Source organism: Ochotona princeps, chromosome 8, assembly GCF_030435755.1.
Source record: "Ochotona princeps isolate mOchPri1 chromosome 8, mOchPri1.hap1, whole genome shotgun sequence".
Taxonomy (NCBI): domain Eukaryota; kingdom Metazoa; phylum Chordata; class Mammalia; order Lagomorpha; family Ochotonidae; genus Ochotona; species Ochotona princeps.
The window spans coordinates 10,701,244-10,721,182 of NC_080839.1; the positions used below are offsets into that span (position 1 = coordinate 10,701,244).

The 19,939-nt window shown below is 43.0% G+C and overlaps 1 protein-coding gene across 11 annotated transcripts in view; it reads right to left on the reverse strand.

The window, feature by feature from the left end:
• Nucleotides 1-19,939, reverse strand: part of INPP4A (inositol polyphosphate-4-phosphatase type I A) — a 143,866-nt gene that overhangs the window by 50,786 nt on the left and 73,141 nt on the right. For all 11 annotated transcript variants that reach the window (XM_058667546.1, XM_058667552.1, XM_058667548.1 and 8 more), the window contains exons 2-4: nt 11,424-11,485; nt 10,300-10,508; nt 9,466-9,510 (exon numbers count right to left, since the gene is read on the reverse strand). In XM_058667546.1, the coding sequence (XP_058523529.1) occupies nt 9,466-9,510; nt 10,300-10,405 (151 nt within the window). In that variant the 5' untranslated portion in view covers nt 10,406-10,508; nt 11,424-11,485. The remainder of the gene's footprint in view (nt 1-9,465; nt 9,511-10,299; nt 10,509-11,423; nt 11,486-19,939) is intronic.

The following is a 19,939-nucleotide window of genomic DNA, read 5'->3' on the forward strand; positions in this document are numbered from 1 at the left end:
AAGAGACAAAGGCACAATGAATATTACTGAAAACTCCCCTGCAAAGGAGCAAAACCCTATGCCAACCTCAGAGTTAACTGAGGAAGACATCGAGAAAATGGGGGACACAGAATTCATAAAACTCATTTTAAAGCTTCTGATCCACAATGAGAAGCACATACAAGAGTTCAAAAAATTTAAGGAATATTTTACACAAACAATAGCAGCAATAAAGCAAATCAAGGCTGATATATCAGAAATTAAGAACACAGTAGAGCAAATTAAAAGTACAGTGGAGAGTCTCCAAAACAGAATGAAGCAAGCAGAAGAAAGAATCTCAGAATTGGAAGATATTTCCTGTCATCAGGGGGAAGCAAACAAAAAGCTGAAAGCAAAGCTGGATCAGGCCAAAAAAAGTATTCTAGAATTAAGACACTCTTAAGAGGCCAAATATAAGAGTTATGGGAGTCCCAGAAGGTGCAGAAAGATAAACTGGTTTTACAAATATATTTGATGAAATAATAAAGGAAAATTTCCCTAATCTAGAGAAAGAATTGGGAAACAAGATCCAGGAGGGGAACAGAACTCCCAACAGGTCTGATCAAAAGTGATCTTTACCAAGACACATGATCATCACGCTCTCTTCAACTGAGCATAAGAAAAAGATCCTTAAATGTGCATGTGAAAAAGATCAATTGACATATAAAGGAATGCCAATTATGCTCACAGGAAACTACCGGCAAGAAGAGAATGGAGTGACATATTCCAGATTCTAAAAGAAAAAAATTGTCGGCCTAGGATAATATCTCCAGCAAAGCTTCCTTTTGTCTTTGAAAATGAAATAAAATTCTTCCACAGTAAAGAAAAGTTAAAAGAATTTGCCTCTTCCAAACCTGCCCTACAAATGATACTTCAAGATGTCCTCTTGACAGAGAAGAGGAATAGCACCTACCAAAACCAAAGGCAAATGGGAAGAACATCCCAGTAAAATGACAACAGAAGACTAAACCAATGAACAACCCATTGCTAAAATGACAGGACCAAAGTATCACCCATACATATTAAACTCTGAATGTAAATGGCTTAAGTTCAATCAAACATCATAGATTAGTAGCCTGGATTAAAAAACAAAACCCATCTATTTGTTGTCTAAAAGAGACACATTTCACCAACAAAAATCAGTAGAAACTTTATCACATGGGTTTTGATGTTTTCTGTTAGTTTCATCTCTTCAAAACACTTTCTTCTGATTAAATTCTTCAATGACTCATACATCATACAGGAGCATCATTTTCTTCAAGAAGGTTCTTGATATTCATTTCTTCAGCTACACGTTAGTCATTTAGTAGCATGTTATTTAACTTCATGGTGTTGTTAATTTCTTTTTTCTCCCTGATGCTGATTTTGTTTTGGGGCTTTTAATTTAAGGGGATGTACAGTAGCTGTGTAATGGAGACTGTCATATCTAGTAACATGTCATTTAACTTCAGGGCATTGTAAATTTCTATTTTTCTTTCCAGTGTTGATTTTGTATTACAACTTTTCATTTGAGGGGATGTACAGTAGCTGTGAAATGGAGACTAACATATCCAGATGTGAAGATACAATGTAGTATGCATTTCTACTTCCAGACAAAGATGGACTCCCAATAAAACTGTTTGCTATATCTTGACAATAGGATGCTGGACTCTCTGCCATTGTCCATGCCCGCAATGATGGACATATGACTGTGTATGAAGAACTATACTTTAGTAATGATATAGAGGAACTAGGTGTGGGGAGGGAATTGAGGCTGGGATAAGGGAAATGCCAGGAGCCTATGGAACTGTATCATAAAATGATAATAATAATAAGAGTAATAATAATAAAGAAAAAAGGTACTGTGGAAAAAAATCTTCTTTTAAAAAAATTAAGATTTATTTACTTGTTTTGAATGAGTTACAGAGAGGGAAGAGGAGAAGAAGGGAGCGGAAGTGAGGCAGTGAAAGACTGTTTTTCTTCTACTGGCTCACTCCATGGATGGCCACAGTGACCGGCAATTTCATCTGTATTTCCATGTGGGTGGCAATCCCAAACACTTGGGCCATCTTCCACTGCCTCCTCAGGTCACAGACAGGCAGCTGGATGGGAAGTGGAGCAGATGCGACTCAAATCGATGCCCATATGGGATGCTAGGCTTGCCAGTTAGTGGCATTATTTCTCCACTTCAATGCCAGACCTAGTCTTTTGTTTTTAAGTACATTATCGCTCAATTCTTCTCTTTGTAAGACTTACAGAAATTGAAGATTTTTTGAAAATGCTCCTTTTCAGAATGAAATATTTCTTGTATATCCACTATGGTTGGAAAAATGAATCACACTGAGCATCATGCAATAAATTACACAGGTAACACTGGCACGGACATGACCCACAGGAAAAATGGTCACTCTTGATTGACTCTACCATGCTCCTCGCTGTAAAAGACACTGTGAGAGGAAAAACTCTCTTGCCTTTAAAGGATGGCATGTCATTGGCTACAAAACACTTTCTGATTTAAGAGATATTACAACGTGAGCAAATAGACATCCTGGGTGTACTATACAGGAAATCGAAAGTCAACACTGGCAAAATCAATATCCTGTTTTGAAATGCCCACTTTCTCCTTTCTAATTCAAGAACAGTAAACACTACCACTTATTAACTCTATTTAAGTTTTCCAAGATGAAAAAATTCTGATGATGGATGGTGGTGACGACTGTACAGCAATGTGCATTTACTCAGTGGCACTGAACTGCGTACTGACAAATGACTAAAGCAGTGAATTTTATGCTGCATGCATTTCATCACAATTAAAATAAAATTGAAAATTTAAAAACAGGTCTAATCTAAAAACACATTTTGCTCTCCACAACAGACTAGACTAACAGAAAAAGCAGGAAGAGGAGAAAGGATGGGACAAAACAAAAACAATAACATAGATGAAATAACAGGAGACAAATTGAAAGAAATCTAGGACAATATAAAGCAAAGGAGGAAACACAAATATAGTAAGATAAGAAACAGCAATGCCTCTGGGGAGAGATGAGTCGAGACGCTTTGGTTCACCACAGTCACTTGTACTAAGTTTGTATTGGCCACCAGTGCTCTTTGAAGCTGCAATGATCTAACCACTGCACACAGTTCACACTGCTTTCTTGATCTGACATTAACAAAGCTACCTGCAGCACTCTTGATGTGCATGTGTTTTACTGTATATAATCAGTATTTACTCTAATTACTCAGCTATACCCAGGTATTATCCAGGATCCCTTCTCGTGTGCTTGGATTTTCAAACGCTTCCACTTCCACGAACCTCCATCTGGAATCATGTGCCTTCTGAGGAACACCCCCAGTATCCCCTGGCATCGTGTGCAGTGCGGGCCTGGTGTGCACACAGTCTTTCAGCTTTCATGGACTGAAAAAAAATCTCTTCTTTCCACCTTAGTTCTCAAAGGATACAGTCTCTGCATGGTTATTTTCTCTAAACTCTTCACCCTTCTCTTTCCATGTTCCTTCTAAGACAAGAAATAAACGTATATGAATCTTCTCATTCTATGGTCTGTGCTTTATACAGTCTTTATAAAGTGCCCCCTCCTTTTATCTCTCTGGCTCCATTTTGGAATCTTCTTTTTGATCAGTATCACTCTTTTTTTTCTTCAGTTTTGTAGGATACACTTTTTAGACCCATCTACAGGTTTTTTAAACTGCAGGGTTTGTTTTTTTTTTACATTGCAGAATATCCATTTGTTTCTTTTTATGAGTTCTGCTTCTCAGATGAAGTGTTGAGTAATGTCTCCATTCTTCTTGAACAAAACATTATGGACTAGATGATTGTGTCTTCGCTGCCCTTAGTTTGTATTGATATTTGGAGGTGGGCATTTGGGTGGTGACTAGTTAATGTGATCAGAGTCCTCGCAAGAGGGGTCAGCGTCTCTGGCAGGAGCGGTCTGCTCTGTCCCTGCCATGTGAGGACACAAGGTGACAGTCAGCTGCCAATCAGTAAGTGTGCACTCACCAGGCAGTACATCTGCCAGCACCATGACTGTGGCCGCTTCAGTCTCCAGAAATTTCTGTTGTTTAAGCTGCCCAACCTATGTGAGCAACCCAAACAGACTAAGACACACAGCAGTTATTTTAGCATTGTTCTAGATTTAGTCTAATATCTAGAGTCTCTGTCTGATTCTACTGTCTGCTCCTTCCATTCGTGTTTCTTTTTGCCTGTTTTTGAGAATGTTATTTATTTATGCTATTACATTCCAAAAATTGTTTGTAGAAGTTATCTAAAGCTCAGGACGCTGCTGCCTTTCTCCAGAGAAGAGTCATGATTGCTCTTGCCTGGCCCTGAGGAACATTAGCACTGTAGGGCACCTTTACTTATTTTCAGGAATTGAGTGGACCCTATGTGCATCTGCTTCCGGTTCCCATTACTTTAGAAGTGTTGTCTTTAAGATTCTAGATCAAAGTGAAAGGGATGGCACCAAAAGTCCCTGCCCATGAGGACCACAGAGCACAGTCTCAGCCACCTTAGCACTGAGAGTCTGTCTGAAACACCGTTCTGTCTTCCGGCCTTTCAGCCTCCTGTTCTTGGGAAGCATGGTTAAGCCCTCAAAAGCAGAAGTGAGCCTCCAGCCTCAGATCTTCTACGATCCTATCAGTCCTCTAAAGACACGTCTGCCCGTTTTTACAGCTGTTTACAAGGGCAGGACTTGAGTTTTGTTTGCTTTGCTTGTAAGATTTTCTTTTTCTCCTTGGAATCTAGAAGTCTCACAAGCAGAAGCCTGGCAGTTGGTAAACAATCCAGGTCTTGGGTCTACCTGTTTCTCAAGAAAGTGTCGTCCTATACCTTTGGCCTGCTTCTCTTTCTGTCTCCTTCAATCATTCTGGGTTTGTTCACTCAAAATTAGGACTCCAGAATTGTCCTATCTCTTCATTCACAATCTGTCTCTCAATATTTTTTCTTTGAGCAGTGACATTAACCTTCATTTCCTTTCATAGGTTTCCAACAGATTTCAGCAGTGTTCTCATGATTTTTTAAAACTATCTTCTATTAAGACTCAATTCACATACCATGATACTCGCTCTCTCAAAGGATATAATTTTTAGAATATTTATAGGACAGTGCTATATCACCATGGTCTAAGTCCTTAATATTGTCATCTCTTTGAAAAAAGAAACTTATACCATAAGCAATCAGTCTCCATGCATCCTCCTCCAATTCCCTAGAACCCATTAATCCACTTTCAATCTGTAAAAAGTTCTCTATTCGGGACATTTCATATAAATAGAATCATATAGTGTGTGGCCTTTCGTGTCTGCCTTCTTCCATCTGGCACATTTTCAAGGGTCATTTATATCTCTTTGGGGATGAATATACTCTTTTTTAATGGAAGAAAACTTTCACTTTTTTGGAATAACATACCATATTTTAATGGAAGAATACATTCTCGCATATAGGTAACCTACATTTTTACTCACTCATAAACTAATAGATGCTGTGAGCATCTGTAGACAATTATTGTGTGGACATGTCTTTTTGTCTCATTTTTGAAGGATATTTTTGTTGGACATACAACTCTTGGTTAACTATCTTCTTTCAGGAATTTGAATAGGTCACCTCAATACCTTGGGAGCTCCATGGTTTCTGAAGAGAAGTTAGCTATTATTCTTTTTTTTTTATTAATTATTTTGCATTATGTGACAGTTTCATAGGCTCTGGGAATCCCCCCACCCCTCCCCACACCCCTCCCCCCTGGTGGATTCCTCCACCTTGATGCAGTACAGTTCAAATTCAATCAAGATTCTTTCCTTGCAAACGTCTACCAAGCATAGAGTCCAGCTACTTATTGTCCAGATGGGTTGAGCAGTTTCTTGGGGAGACCATTTCTGGTCCGAAGTTAGAGCTGGTAGAATATCATCCCAGTCAATTAAGAGTCCCAATATAACATCAACAGCAATTTGCAACATTATGGAATTGACATGGTTTTGAGTAACCAGTATGTAAAAAAAAAAAAAAAAAAAAGCAAGTTCTTAACCACAACCTATGATTAGCTCATTGACATTTCAATTTTAGTTTATATACAGGACCGGCTGCTATATACCTTAAAATGGCTATAGGGTACTAAAATGAAATAGACACGAGCTATTATTCTTAATGATGATCTTCTACACATAGTGATGACTCTCCTGCCAACTTCGAAATTCTGCTTTTGGTTTTCAATAGTTTATGATGTACCCTGCTGTGAATCTCTTTGAGTATATCCTATTTGAAGTTCATTAGACTTCTTACATACACAGATTAATGTTATTCATCAAATATGGAAAGTTTTTGCCATGACTTCTTCAACATGCTTTCTTCTTCTTTCCTTCTCCAATTCCCAATACCCATACACTGGCACATCTGATACAGATATCTGAGGCTCTTTTTTTCCTTTCTCTTTCTATTCCCGGTTTATCTTATTGAAATCGACTTGTCTCCAAGTTTGCTAATTGATTCTTCTGCTTGCTCAAATCTGCAGCTAAACCCTTCTCAATAACTATACATTTCAGAAACTGTGCTCCTAAGCTCCAGAATTGATTTGTTTCTTTTTAAACGGTATTTTCTATTGGTGAAATGCTATTTTCTCATTATCTTTTAGTTTTTCAGACGTGGTTTCCTCTAGTTCTTTTTAACACATTTAAGACAGCTGATTTTAAATCTTTCACTAAAACACCTGTGCTTCCTTGGGGATGGTTTCCATTGACTAGGTTTGGTTTTTCTCCCTATGTATGCGCCATACTTTCACAGGTTTTTTTCAAGTATAATTTTTTGTTGTTGCTGAAAATTTGGCATTTTAAATAACATAATGCAGCAACTCTGGAAACCCAAGAGCTCCTACAAATACCTAGGGTTTGGTGTTGCTTTTTGTGACTTTCCTGGTAAAATTCTGTGGAGTTAATGTTCTTTGCCATGTGTGACCACTGACTTGACTGCTGGGTTCACTTGGTGCTTAGATAATGATGAGACAGAGATTTCCTTAAACAGCAGGAACCACAGACATTTATGGTGGTTTGGACAAGCTTCCACAACCATATCAGGGTAACCTTTCAATGTCCAATTTCTAATCCTGTCTTCACTTCTTGATTTTATAGACCCTCAAGGTCAGTCCAAGGTGATTGCTTGTGGTCTTCTTAGTTCTTTCTTGAAACACTTTCAGCGAAAAAACTTTCCACCAAGTAAATTCTGAGTTTAGGCCAAATAAAGACAAGTCCTGCAACTAAGATTTTCCACAGAACTTCAACAACAATCCTCTGAGAACTGGACTTTGTAGGATATCCAGCCTCCATTCTGATTCCTTTCGGGCTGCTAGCTTTCACCATGATTTCAAGGCTCTTTTCAAGTTAGAACTGGACAGAGGAAAGCCGCCACACAACATGTGAAAACAATGTAAAGCTCTCTGTTTTCACTGAAAAAGCTATTTTTCTTGAATAAAGGTTCCATACAGTGTCACTATCCTTTAGTTAATTTTCGGCTATAAAACAATTGATAGTACTTGGGCTGTTTCTAGTTTTGAACCACTGCACATAGTCCAGAGGTGTGACAGTGAGGAGCCAGGCAAAACCCAGGGTTTTTGGTAGTCTTTACTGAATACTCAGCTCCCCTCCCTCCTGGTATCCTCCTCTCATCCTTAGTCCTCCAGGCAGGAGACTTTTTCTCTGCAGAAAAAGTGCTCACTCCTTGCTGAGGTAAAGAAACACTGGCATTATGGAATGCAACTAGAAGCAGGCCAGCAAGCTCCCACTCACTGGCTTGGGCACCACCACCCCCCAGCCTGCAAGCTCAACATCCAGCTTCTTTCTAATCTTTGTTCTTATAGATTTGGACAGAATGGATTTCTGTCCAACCAAAGATTGCCGTGCAAATGTTCACTGTAGCTTTATTCTTTAATAATATTATTAGATATAATACAGTATATGTATTATACTATGAAAATATGTATGTGTTATCTATTATATTGTAATAATATACCAGGTATAATATAATAATTACATAATTGTTAAAAAATAACATCCTTTATTAAAAGACACAACTGGAAATAACTCAAATGTCCGCTTCAGGACCTGCCCATGCAGGGACTGGAGGTTTTGTTCTATTGAGAAAGGCAGAAGCATAAAGAGCCCATGTGGGTTGAATCCAGATTCTTTCCTATACACAGCCTCCATTGTACCACTGCTCTGTCACCTATAGGACAGCACACAGGCAAGGTGTGACCACATTTATCTCTCCTTACTAGTACTCCATCTGCTCGCTCTATATTCTGGGGTTTCAAAAAGTGTTTCACTGTATTTTTGTTCCTTATCTTTCCCAATACTTGTTTTGATTTAAAATAAAGGGGAATTTGGAAATACAATGCCAGAAAACTGCTACCAAAAAAACAAGTCTTCGGGTCAGTTCTGTCCTTTATAAAATGGATTTAGTTGTTCTAAAGTGAGAATGGGCAAGTGGGTGAGAATTTCATAGGATTGTAGGCTGCTTCTCCCCAAACTTCCTATTCCCAGTTCATACCATAGTGCTTGCTACTGTCCCCAGAACCAGTCAGCAAGTCAAAGTCGGGAAAAACCCTCTGACCTTGTTCAGAGGATTGAATCTGAAATGGGGACATTTTCAGGGTTTAATATTCTTATGGTTAAATATTCAGGGTTAAATATTTTTATGGATTTTGTCATTTGTCCAAGTCTTCTTGGTGGGGTGGGAGGTTTGGTATCACTGGGTTTCAAATAAGCAATAACACTCCCATAGAACATGTGGCCAGCAAGTGAAGTAGCACACACAGATCAGGCAGTACATCTGAGCCTCATTTACACTGCATTACATCCAAGACATCATCTCAATGCCACTAACCAACACTCTCTAATACCAAGGAATGAAAGGAAGAAAGAGGGACACTAGAGAAGTGCCTCATGCCACCCAGCTAGCTCTGCAGTCCCTTGGGTAAGCCATGGTGGCACCATAGTTCCCTGATTCAGACCTGGTACTTTTCAATCCATCTTTTAGTACATTATTTCATCTCATCCCTGCTGGAAGAACACACAAGAGTCACTGCCACCTTCCGTGCAGTAACTAACTAGCGGCTGGTAGGCTTACACTCATTCATGCAAGGTGTTAACAGCCAGACAGTGGCGAAGCACAATGTTAAACCCAGCTCTCTCACCTCTCCCTTTCTCTCCCCAGGAGGGGGTGGAGAGGGTATTTGTTGCTGCTGGGAGCCTTGGGTGGAGTCAACTCCCCACTCCCCAGTTACTGCCAGCCTGTGGGGAGCACATCTCTAGATGAACTTCCCTTCTCACCCACAGGAAGTCCATAGCCTCATCTTCTCAGAAACACTTAAGCAGTGGTGGCAACAGCAACTTCCCTGAGACAGACTCATGGCTGTGGTTGCCTTTGTCTTAAACAACATACATTTAAATAGGGAAAATGTAAAAGACACTCACCTAAGCTGAATTCTAAAATGGGCTCATCTGGATCCTGTATGTTTCCTGAACAGAAAGTCAATGACAGAAAAATCACCTTTAGTATATTTTCCTTTATTTTGGATTGAATGCAGAAAAATTCAATACTACTGCCCATCCCAACCTTCAACTTTGGCATATGATTTCTTCATTTTTATAAAGATTTCATTTTTGGGATTTCTAAGAAGTTCCACATCCCAAAACCACCCCCACTTCTGTTCAGGTCTACATGCACACAATGGGGATTTCTGTAAATTTTTTTTTTAATTCTCATGTACCTAAAAGGCAGAGTGAGAGAAAAGGAGAGAGAAGAGAAGAGAGAGAAGGGAGAGAGAGATATCTCAATCCATCTGATTCACTCCCTATGTGTTTAAAAATAGCCAGAGCTGGACCAGGTCAAAGTCAGAAGCCTGGAACTTCAGTAGGGTCTCCTGTGTGGGTGGCAGGAACACGAGCATTGGAGCCATCGTCTGTTACAAAACCAGATACATTAGCATGACGCTGTATCGGAAATAAAGGTGCTGGGACTTGAACCAGCACTCCTGGTGTGGAATAACAGGTATCCCAAGTGACAGCTTAATCTACTCATCACAGCTTTTATCATGGCCTGAGTATGATCCAGACAGGCAGTGTGAACAGTGCCACATTACCTACTGGCAGAGGAGTCCTGGAAAACTGACAAGCTTGGGTTCCAATAGCAGTCCCCAGGAAGAGAGCTAACTTTCCCCTCCTTACTTCCTGGTTCCTCCAGAAGGACACCACCCATAAGCCCTCTTCAGCTGGGGGCAGTCACAGGAGGCTTAGCGTGAAGCTCACCTGCCAAGGAGAGGCCCAGCATGTCGGCTGCCACATCAATGGTGGAAGCCCGTTGCATTGCACGGGCCCTGGCGCCATGGCGCGGGCTGTGCTCTCTTGCTGTCATGATGTCATTGGTGAGGATGTGCTTCTTGTTCCTGGGTCAGACCACACCTGATTCCTGGGGAAATGCTGTCATCAGCTCCTAGCTGCCTAAGGCGGCAATAACCCTGAAACACAGGAGAAAGCATTGGTAAGTCAGGACGATGTCTATTGAGACAAACATGGACACAGAATGTGACCTATCACAGGTGAGACACAGGGACAAAGGTCTTTAGACAAGAGAGGACCCAGAACTGGGTGTCTGTTGCTTCTGACTCCTTCTAGTCACTCTACCCTCACACATCTACAAGATCCCATAAACACATTAGGTAATCTTCAACAGACATGCCACAGCAAGTGATGTTAGCTCAAATATGACCATATAAACTTGGCTCTTGAGATTTTCTGCCTTGCCTCACTATGCTGTTTTGTTGAAACCTTTGAACCTACTAAGCTCCCATGGAACCTTTGACCTGTATGGAGGATTCACCACAAACCCTGTTAGAAGGCTAAGAACTACATGAAAAGGCCTACCGCCTGTTGGCTTTCCTGGTGTAGTTGAACTCTGGGGAGGCTTAACTTGCATCTGTAGCCTGCTCTCTTTGTTCCCAGAGCTACACAAACTCCCTGTATTCCTTGGTGTTTGATTTTCTTTCCAGCATGTGAAAGAGATAGCGCACACCTAACTGAAGTGCAAAGTGTTGTGGTAGGTAGGGTTCTGGGCAGAGGTGCCACAGCAAGCTGAGTCAGGCAGGTGTAGACTCTGGCAGCGTACGAATGCATACTCCCACTCCCAAAAGTAGTTTAGAACCAAGAAGAGAGCTTCAGGATTTTTCAATTGGGTGCATCACAACTCTGTTGTCTCCAAAAGGAACTCAGCCTCAGAAGTTAAAATATTGAGGTTGAGCCATGATTCTGGTTCCAAACACCATTTCAAAGGTCTGCCTGTACCCAGAGGTCCTGTCTTTCAAGGTCCCCGCTTAAAACCTCTGCACCTAAAAGCCCCGGATTCCTATTCTTGAGTCAATCCCCAAATCACTTACAGGACATGTCTCTTCTTGGACCATGTGGCATTTCTTCAAAGAAGTACCTCCAAATTCATCATCTGAAAAGAGAAAGGTGTAAGCTTAACCAGCTGGTCAAACACAAAGTTCTCAAGAACACAATACCTTAGAACAGTTTTTTTCACACCTTAGTGTCCTCCACACCTACTGCACGGACCCCAGCACACCTGGGACACTGGAGACACATCCAACTGAGGGCCACATCTACTGCAACACCTCACCAGCTCTAGGAAAGCTGCCAAGCCCAGCTACTCTTAACCCTTTCTTTTTCCCGTCCAGGGTCCCTGCTCACTCCATCTACCTGCCATTCCCTAAGGTGGACAATCAACCTACAGGCATTGTGAGGTTTCTGGAGATAGAAAAGAGAACATTTATAGAGAAACTTTTGTGTGTCAAAAGACCTCAGCAGCTGCATCACAGCTATTTGGGGGCAGTTAATTAGAATCTGCAATTTGACTCAAGACCCAGAACAGCAAGCTAATTTACACAGCTGAACTAGATTTCCCTTCCTAGTCTCATTAACTTAAGGTAACTCACAAAGGATTTCCATATTCCGAAGGTCTTGATTTTTCCTCCCAGCTCTACTTGAGCACCAGAGCTCATTAGGAAGAAAAAAATGCACATAAAGCTGTCAGAGAGAGTATGAGAGCTGTTTAAGGGACCAGAATCTCTTCCCGGGGCAAGAAGAAAACGAATAACAGAACTAACTGCTGCCTTTCTTCCTCTGTAGTGACTCCTTCTGGTAAGCGTACATAGCTCATCTGATGAACAGCAAACCCCAGGTCTCACTAAGGTCTCTACCTCTGACGTCAGGGCAGGAGTAATTGTGGCAGGTGAGAAAATTGGTAAGACAGAGATTAGGATTGCACAGGGCATGCAGATAGTGGAGTCTGACAAGGTTCTGTGACAGTTTCTGTGAAAACCAGGCTTGGGAAGGTTTTGCCTGTCCTCTGCAGTGGGCTGAGGAGTTTCAGACCTGGAAGGTCTGCAGGCCCCTTACCACCTCTGCTGAGGCGAAGCTAAGGGAGCAGGATTGATCCTAAAAGCTCCACTTTTGTCCATTCTATACGCTGAGGTTCTTCTGAAAATTATGTTTTAAAATTTATTTATTTATTTTCATCAGAAAGGTAGACTTACAGAGATGAGATGGAAAGATCTTCCATCTATTGGTTCACTCCCCAAATAGCCTCAACGGTTAGAGCTGAGTCAACCCAAAGCCAGGAATCAGGAGCTTCTTCCAGGTTTCCTTTGTGGGTACAGGATGCCAAAGACTTGAGTCATCCTCCACTGCTTTCTCAGGCCACAAGCAGGGTGCTACATTGGAAATGCAGCAGCCAACTGGTGCTCATATGGGATATTGGCATTGGGAAGTGGAGGATTAGCCAGTTGAGCCACTGCACTGGCCCCCTGAGAATTATTTTTAAAAGGAGTTGTCCAGATAAGGTCACAGATAGCATTGCTTTTTCAGCATCACATGGAAGTGAATAACAAGCTACTAGAACCAATCACAAGCAAAAATTCCAGACAAAAGTGGGGCCCCTTTCCCTGACTGAGGCCATCAGCCCCACTCAGCAGTAATGGTAGTTAATAGACTAAAACCCTTCACTGTACTTCTGCCTTCCACACTTACATATGAGAGAGAGATGGAGGGAGGGAGAGAAAGCTGTGATCAGAGCATGAGTTAACAGTGCTGAGAGGCTTACTTAAGTATGGAGAAAGAGAGGGGAGAAACTCAAAAACCACAGATTCAGGCCAACTAAAACCTTTGATGGATAGAGTGTCACATCACTCACCAGACACAGAAATTAGTAACAGCCTCAGAGAGACATCTATCACCTTTCTGCATGAAGCCTTAATGCACTGCCTATGGAACCATGAAATGAGTACTAGATATAAACTTCTGGTTCATCCATCTTCTCTGTGGCATGTGGCTTAAGCTTAACCATGGACCAAAGTGTCTAAGCCAACAGCTGCTGAGGAAACAAAGCAACAGCACTTGAGGCAGAGACCACATGGGCTTATGTATATCTGCCATGCCTGGCACACCAACGGGTCATTCTCTGCAGAACTTTCAGTGAGCAGGAGTTAGGTGGCTGAGCACAGAAAGGATGAGCACCCACCTAAGCACAGGCAGTAAAGCTACTCATGCGATCCTACAGACTTCTCATCCAGGCTGTGGGTGAGTAGATAACTGTGAAGCGTCAGGGCAGCATGGAGTCAACAAACAGCAGAACACCAGATCCCAGAGACTGTTGTGAAGCATAATCTTCCCTTTCCACAATCTACCTCGGGCTTCACCTGAGTGAGAAATCACCCTTTACTGCAGGAAGCTGCTGAGGTTTTAGGGTTTTGGTTATGCAGCCAGTGTTAATTACCCTGACTAAAGTCTGGTATATACATAATGAAAATTAAAAATTACATCCAGCAGTTAATACCTACTGTATGTTGCTTGGAAAAGAATTATGCTTTGTTCTCTGGATGAGGTATGCTAGTTCATGAGAAAAGAGTCCACAGGGAAGAAAACACTAAGAGGCTCCAGGAAATGAAGGAACACAAAGTAGTAAAAATCCCACTGGAGCAAGTCAACCGAATCTTTTGTCCCCTGAGAGATATAGGGAAAAACAAACTCAAGCTTCTACTACTCTCTCTCAACACAGAACACATCTGTGACATCAGGCTTTTGGAGTTATTTTCCTACACACTAAGAAATAAAGTCAACAGCAGATTGTTCAGCCAACACCAGCTGGGGTCTTTTCTGATTCAATGTGATCTCAACACTGTCAAATCGGAGAAGCTGTCATATGCCATAGGCTAAAGTCTCTGTCCTACAAGATTGTTGATACTTCATTTGCCAGTTGCAAATCGTAAGCTGTCACCTGTACTTCCATCCCAGCTACAAATCAAGGGTTCCCTTGACTTTCTCTTTCTTGGGTTGGATTCACTTGAATAGCTCCCAGAACTCAGGGAGACATTTATGTACTTAGATTTGCTGGTGTTATTATACAAAGGATATTACAAAACATACACATGAACAATCACAGGGCAAGGAATGTAGGGAAGGGTATGGAGTTTCTACACCCTTTTTGGGTGTGTCACTACCCAGGAATCTCGATGTGTTCATCCATCTGGAAGTTTCCAGACTTCAGTCCTTTTGGCTTGTTACGGGAGTTCCACTATGCAAACATGATGGATTAAATTACTTTCCATGGATTAATCAACTCAACCTTCAGTCTCTCTCTCATCCAGAGACAGAATGGGGTCTAAAAGTTCCAAACCTCTAACTACCTGGTTGGGTCCCAGGCCACAAGGCCCCATCCTGAGGCTATCTGGGAACTCCCAGTACCAGTCAGCACATTAGCACAGCTAATTAGTTATTAACATGTTGGAGATTCCAAGAGTTTTGGGAGTCATAAGTTAAGACATTGGGGAGGAACACCAAGTGAGTATTTTATAGTAACAGGGCAGGCTCAGGCTTCGCTGAACACATCTTCTAACCCTATCCTAACCCCATTATGTGCTGGGCTAGACCTGGACTTCACTTAAATGTGGGGAGTTAAGCACAGTGTTATGTAGAAATAAATGAAACTGGGATAATTTTCCATAATTTTTTTATAGTACTGACCTGTAACTCCATCCCCTCACCTGTTGATCCACTATGTCCATTTTTCCCTAATACACCTGTCTCATTAGGACCAGGAAAGGAAATATGTCATATGGCTCTGTGGAAGTTACACTCAAATGGAGGCACCATGAAACTCCCACCAAACCCTGCCCAGACTCTACCCTGCTTAGATATTCAGTTAGGGTCCCACCCCTTCCTTCATAAAAGGGGAGCCCCTGTTTGCTTTTTGGCTTTCCAGATCTTGCTCATGGGTCCTTCTCTGGCCTCTTCCCACACTGTCTTCTCCCTGGCAACTAACTCTCTGGCCCACTCATGATGAGTATCTGCCCACAAGGGGTTGCTCACCCTCTCACTCTTAAATAAATCCTGCTCACACTTATGCACTGTGTTTATACCTTTGTTTTGAATTCTTATCTCTGTGGGGGCAGGAATTTGTGAAAGAAAATTGAGATACATATGCCTGTAACCTCACCAATTGATACTTCATGGTGTGAGATGGTCTGAACACCAAGAAGGCAGATGTACTGAAGCGGTTAGGGTGCTAATTCAATCTGGAGAGAATACGTGACCCAACAGCTATGGTAGGATGTCTGGCATCTCTCTGTTTTCATGGGCCCCTCAAGCCAGCTGGAAATTGAGAATATCCAGGACCCTACCCAGCAAGGGTCTTAGAATTCTTGGTGGCTTCAATACCACCACTGCTGAAGCTGAGCAAGTAAACAAGTAACAGTAGCATAGTGCAAACACCATGTCATGGGACCAAACCTGGAGATGGGCACAGGGAGAGAGGGCGAAGCTGCTAATCACACCAATGGAATATGACAGAGTCAGAAGGGCTGTTGTGACAGGCATGCAAAACAGGGACAGTGTAGGCAAGCCAACACAGCAATAGGAGCAATGTTCCAGAAAAGACAAGGACAAGGGTGACCAGCACTGGAGGCTCCAAAGACAAGGGTGACCAGCCTTGGAGGTTCCACATCAGCAAAGTGTCAGCACTGGCTAATAACAATTCATATTCTGCTCTTATGTGTCCTCAAGTCAGTCACCAATAAGAGACAAGCAGCACGTGGCAAGGGCCTGACTTCTGATTATTCTAAGAGCAATAGCCAATGGTAGCAAACCAACAACAACAAAAAAAAAACCTGCTCTTATATTTGAAATGAACCAATGAATGAATGAATGAATGAATGTCTTCACAGGGCAACTCAGAGATTTACATGATGGGGTGGGTCTTATAACTCAGTAGGTTAAACCACTGCTTGGGATACCAGCATCCCATATTATATGCCTGGTTTAAGTCCTGGCTACTGGCTTGCAATCCAACCTCCTGTTAGTGGGCCTCAGAACAGCAATTATGCATTAGTATTTGAGTCCCTGCCACCTAAACAGGAGACATAAATGGAGCTCCTAGCTCCTGCCTTTGGCCTGACCCAGCTCCAGTTGTTGTGGGTGGGCATTTGGGGTGTTAAACTGGAGCACAAAAGCTCTTTGTTCTCATTCTGTCATTCTTTCAAATAAACAGATAACTCTTAAACAAATTTAAGTGTCATGAATAACTGATCCAAAGAAAATGGCAAAGCAGAAGTGTGCAACCAGGGTGAGAACACCCTACAACTCACTCTTTAGAAAAGACCAACCTGTCTGATGGAGGAGATTGGGCAACTCCTCTGTCGGAACACAGTCCCTGCAGGTGAGCATAAGAACCATGAAAGAGAGCAGCCCAGACCAGGCCAGGGAACGATACCCATCAGCATACATTTGGCACAGGTTGGGGGTGAACAAGGCCGAGCCAGTTCATATCACCCACTGGCAAATCCAAACACCAGAATGGAGTGTGATCTGGCCAGGTTTGGCTGCAACACAAGCCAGTTCAAGTGAGGGCCAGGATTGAGGGCTGACTGGGGTGGGCTAGGCTGTGGCCCCCACCAGTGTGAGCTGGAATTGGGGGTGGGCCAGGCCAGGCCAGGCTACAGCATCCACTGGCAAATGTCAAGGTGAGGCAGACTATGCCAGACTGGGCTGCAGCACCCAACCAGCACATGTGAGACTCGGCGGGGGGTGGGGGGGAGAAAAGGGGGCGAACCCGGTAAGGGGACTGGAGGGCTCCCCGTTGGACCACCACTCCCTCTGGAGAATGTGAATTGGGATGGGGCAGACCAGGCCAGGCACCACCTCTTGGCTACATGTAGGCTGGACTGATTGTTCCTACTGGTGCATGTATAAGTCAGAGTGGGTGCAGGTTGGTTCGGCTTTGCCACAGCATCAGTTGGCAGATGCTGGCACAGTGGGCAAATTCTGTCAAGTTAAACTGCAGAACCACCTGGAGAGTACAAGGTCTGGGAGTGACAGTGGGCCCAGTAGGGAAACAGTGGGCACCTCCCTTTGGGGTTGCCACTCCAATTGGTGAGCATGAGAAACAGGACTGGGTCAGGCATGACTAGACAGAGAGTGGCACCCATCAGCACATGTGTGGGTTGGATAGTGGGGCTGGATGGGTTGAATTAGGCTTCAATGCCCATTAACATATAGGAGAGCTGAATGGGATGTAGGATAGACAGAACCAGTCTGCTGTACATACTGCAAACACAGGAAGCAGGGTAGGGGGCGGGTTATTGCAGGTTGGTCCAAGTAGGATGCAGCTCCCACTAGTACATGTGAAGGCTGAGTGTGTGGTTGGCAGGATTGGGCTGGACTGCAACATTTATCAGTTTGTGTAGAAGACAGGGCTGGAGACAGAACTGACCCAGCAATTGCAACCAGCAGCATATGCATAAGCTGATTTGTGCAACAGACTGTGCCAGACCCTGTACTGGCAAGCACACACAAGAATCAGGTCTGGGATTTCCTCAGATGAAGTTTCTATGGTGATCCCCCCAACTGAATTGCTGGACTCAGAACCCCAACCATGGAGAGAATTGTAGGTTCCATGGTCTGACCGTGGAGTGCATGTGTCAGAGCTGGGACTCCTCAGCGGTTTCGACAGAGCAGCAGACAGCAGTCTGCAGAGGATAACTGGTACCACAGCAGAGGACGAAGGACAGAACAAATCAATCAACTACCCCAGCCAAGCGTTGGCAGTAAATAACTAGGCAAGTGGAGACTCTGAGGTGAACTATGTCCGCTGGTGTATTCTGGAGAGATTTCATCATGCTTGGAGTGGCAGTAATTCAGAACTGTTGAACTATCGAAACCTCACGAGCAGAATCCTCAAAGCATGCCCCACATCAGGGACCCTGGACTGGTGTCAGGTGGCTGTCTTCCATCCCAGGGTGCAGAGGCATTTGGGAGACTGGGTGTGGCTTGTCTCCTTGTCTCCCCCTTTCCCCCAGTTACAGGAAAGAAAAAAGAGAATGTGGAAATGGTGATCTCATCCACCTTCCTGTAGCCCTTGACCCTAATCAATCTAATCAACTATGTAAAAAACATAAAAAATAAAAGTAATTAATTTTTTAAAAAAAGAAAGACAAGGCCAACCTGGTGAGGCCACCCACAAAAACAAAGAGAAAGTGAAACAATGAATGCGCCTTCTGGTAGAGATCGGACAGACTTGGTGTAGGCAGGAGTTATTAAGAGCAAAGGAACAGGTTCTGAGAGCAGAAGTAGGACTGGCTATAGCTGGAATGTGCCAATAAAGGCTCCTTCATTTTAATCTACCTGCACTCGGGACTTCTCCCTCATAGGTTGCTCTATCCCGACAAGTCCTGCCTAATTCTGTTTTTTTGTTTGTTTATTTTGTTTTGTTTTGTTTTTTTAAGACTATAAGAACTGGTGCAGAGGCCTATCAGATTAAGCCTCTGCCTGCAACACAGGCATTCTAAATGAGTCCCAGCTTGAGACATGGCTCTCCCACTTCTGATCTAGCTCCCTACTAATGCATCGAAGAAAGAAGCTTAACATAGCATAAGTGCTTGGATCCCTGTTCACTCGTGGGAGACCCAGAAGCAGCTCTGGGCTTCTGGCTTCAGCCTGGCCTGGCCATTTGAGGAATGAACCAATGGATGGAAAACCAATCAGCTGCTTATTTTCTGTCTTCTCTCCATTACTCTCTCCTTCTCTCCTCCTTGCTCCTCCTCACTCTCCCCATCCTTTGTCTTCTCTTTCTCTTCCCCTACCCCCATCATTCTACCTTTAAATAAGAAAAAAAAATGTTTTTCTTTCAAAGGCAGAATTACAGAGAAGGAACAACAAAGAGAGATTTTCCATCCACTGGTTCACTCCCCAAACAACTACGATGGCTGGGGCTGGGCTAATCCACAGCCAGCAACCAGGAGCTTCCTCTGAGTCTTCCATGTGAGTGCACGGGCCCAAGGATTTGTGTCTTCCCCACTGCCTCAGAAGTGGAGTCTCTGGGACTCAAAACAGTGCCCTTTTGGGATGCTGGCACTGTAGGTGGAGGCTTAGCCAGCTATGCCATGGAGCTAGCCTCAACAAATTTTTTAAAGATTTATTTATTTTTATTGGAAAGGCAGATGTAGAGAGAGGAGGAGAGAGAGAGAGAGAGATATCTTCCATCCAATGATTCACTCCCCAAGTGACCACAACAGTTGGTGCTACGCCTATCTGAAGCCAGGATCCAGGAACCTTCTCCAGGTCTCGCACGTGGGTGCAGGGTCCCAAGGCTTTGGGCCATCCTTGACTGCTTTCCCAGACCACAAGCAGGGAGCTGGATGGGAAGTGGAGCTGCCGGGATTAGAACTGGTGCCCATATGGGATCCCAGTGCGTTGAAGGTGAGGACTTTAGGCACTAGGCCACTGCACCAGGCCCAGCCGAAACAAATCTTAAAAAAATAAGGCTAACTAACTGTCTAGGAAGGATCTTAATCATTTAAAGAAAATCATATATGTTTCCTTACCACAAAAAGCAAGGAATGCT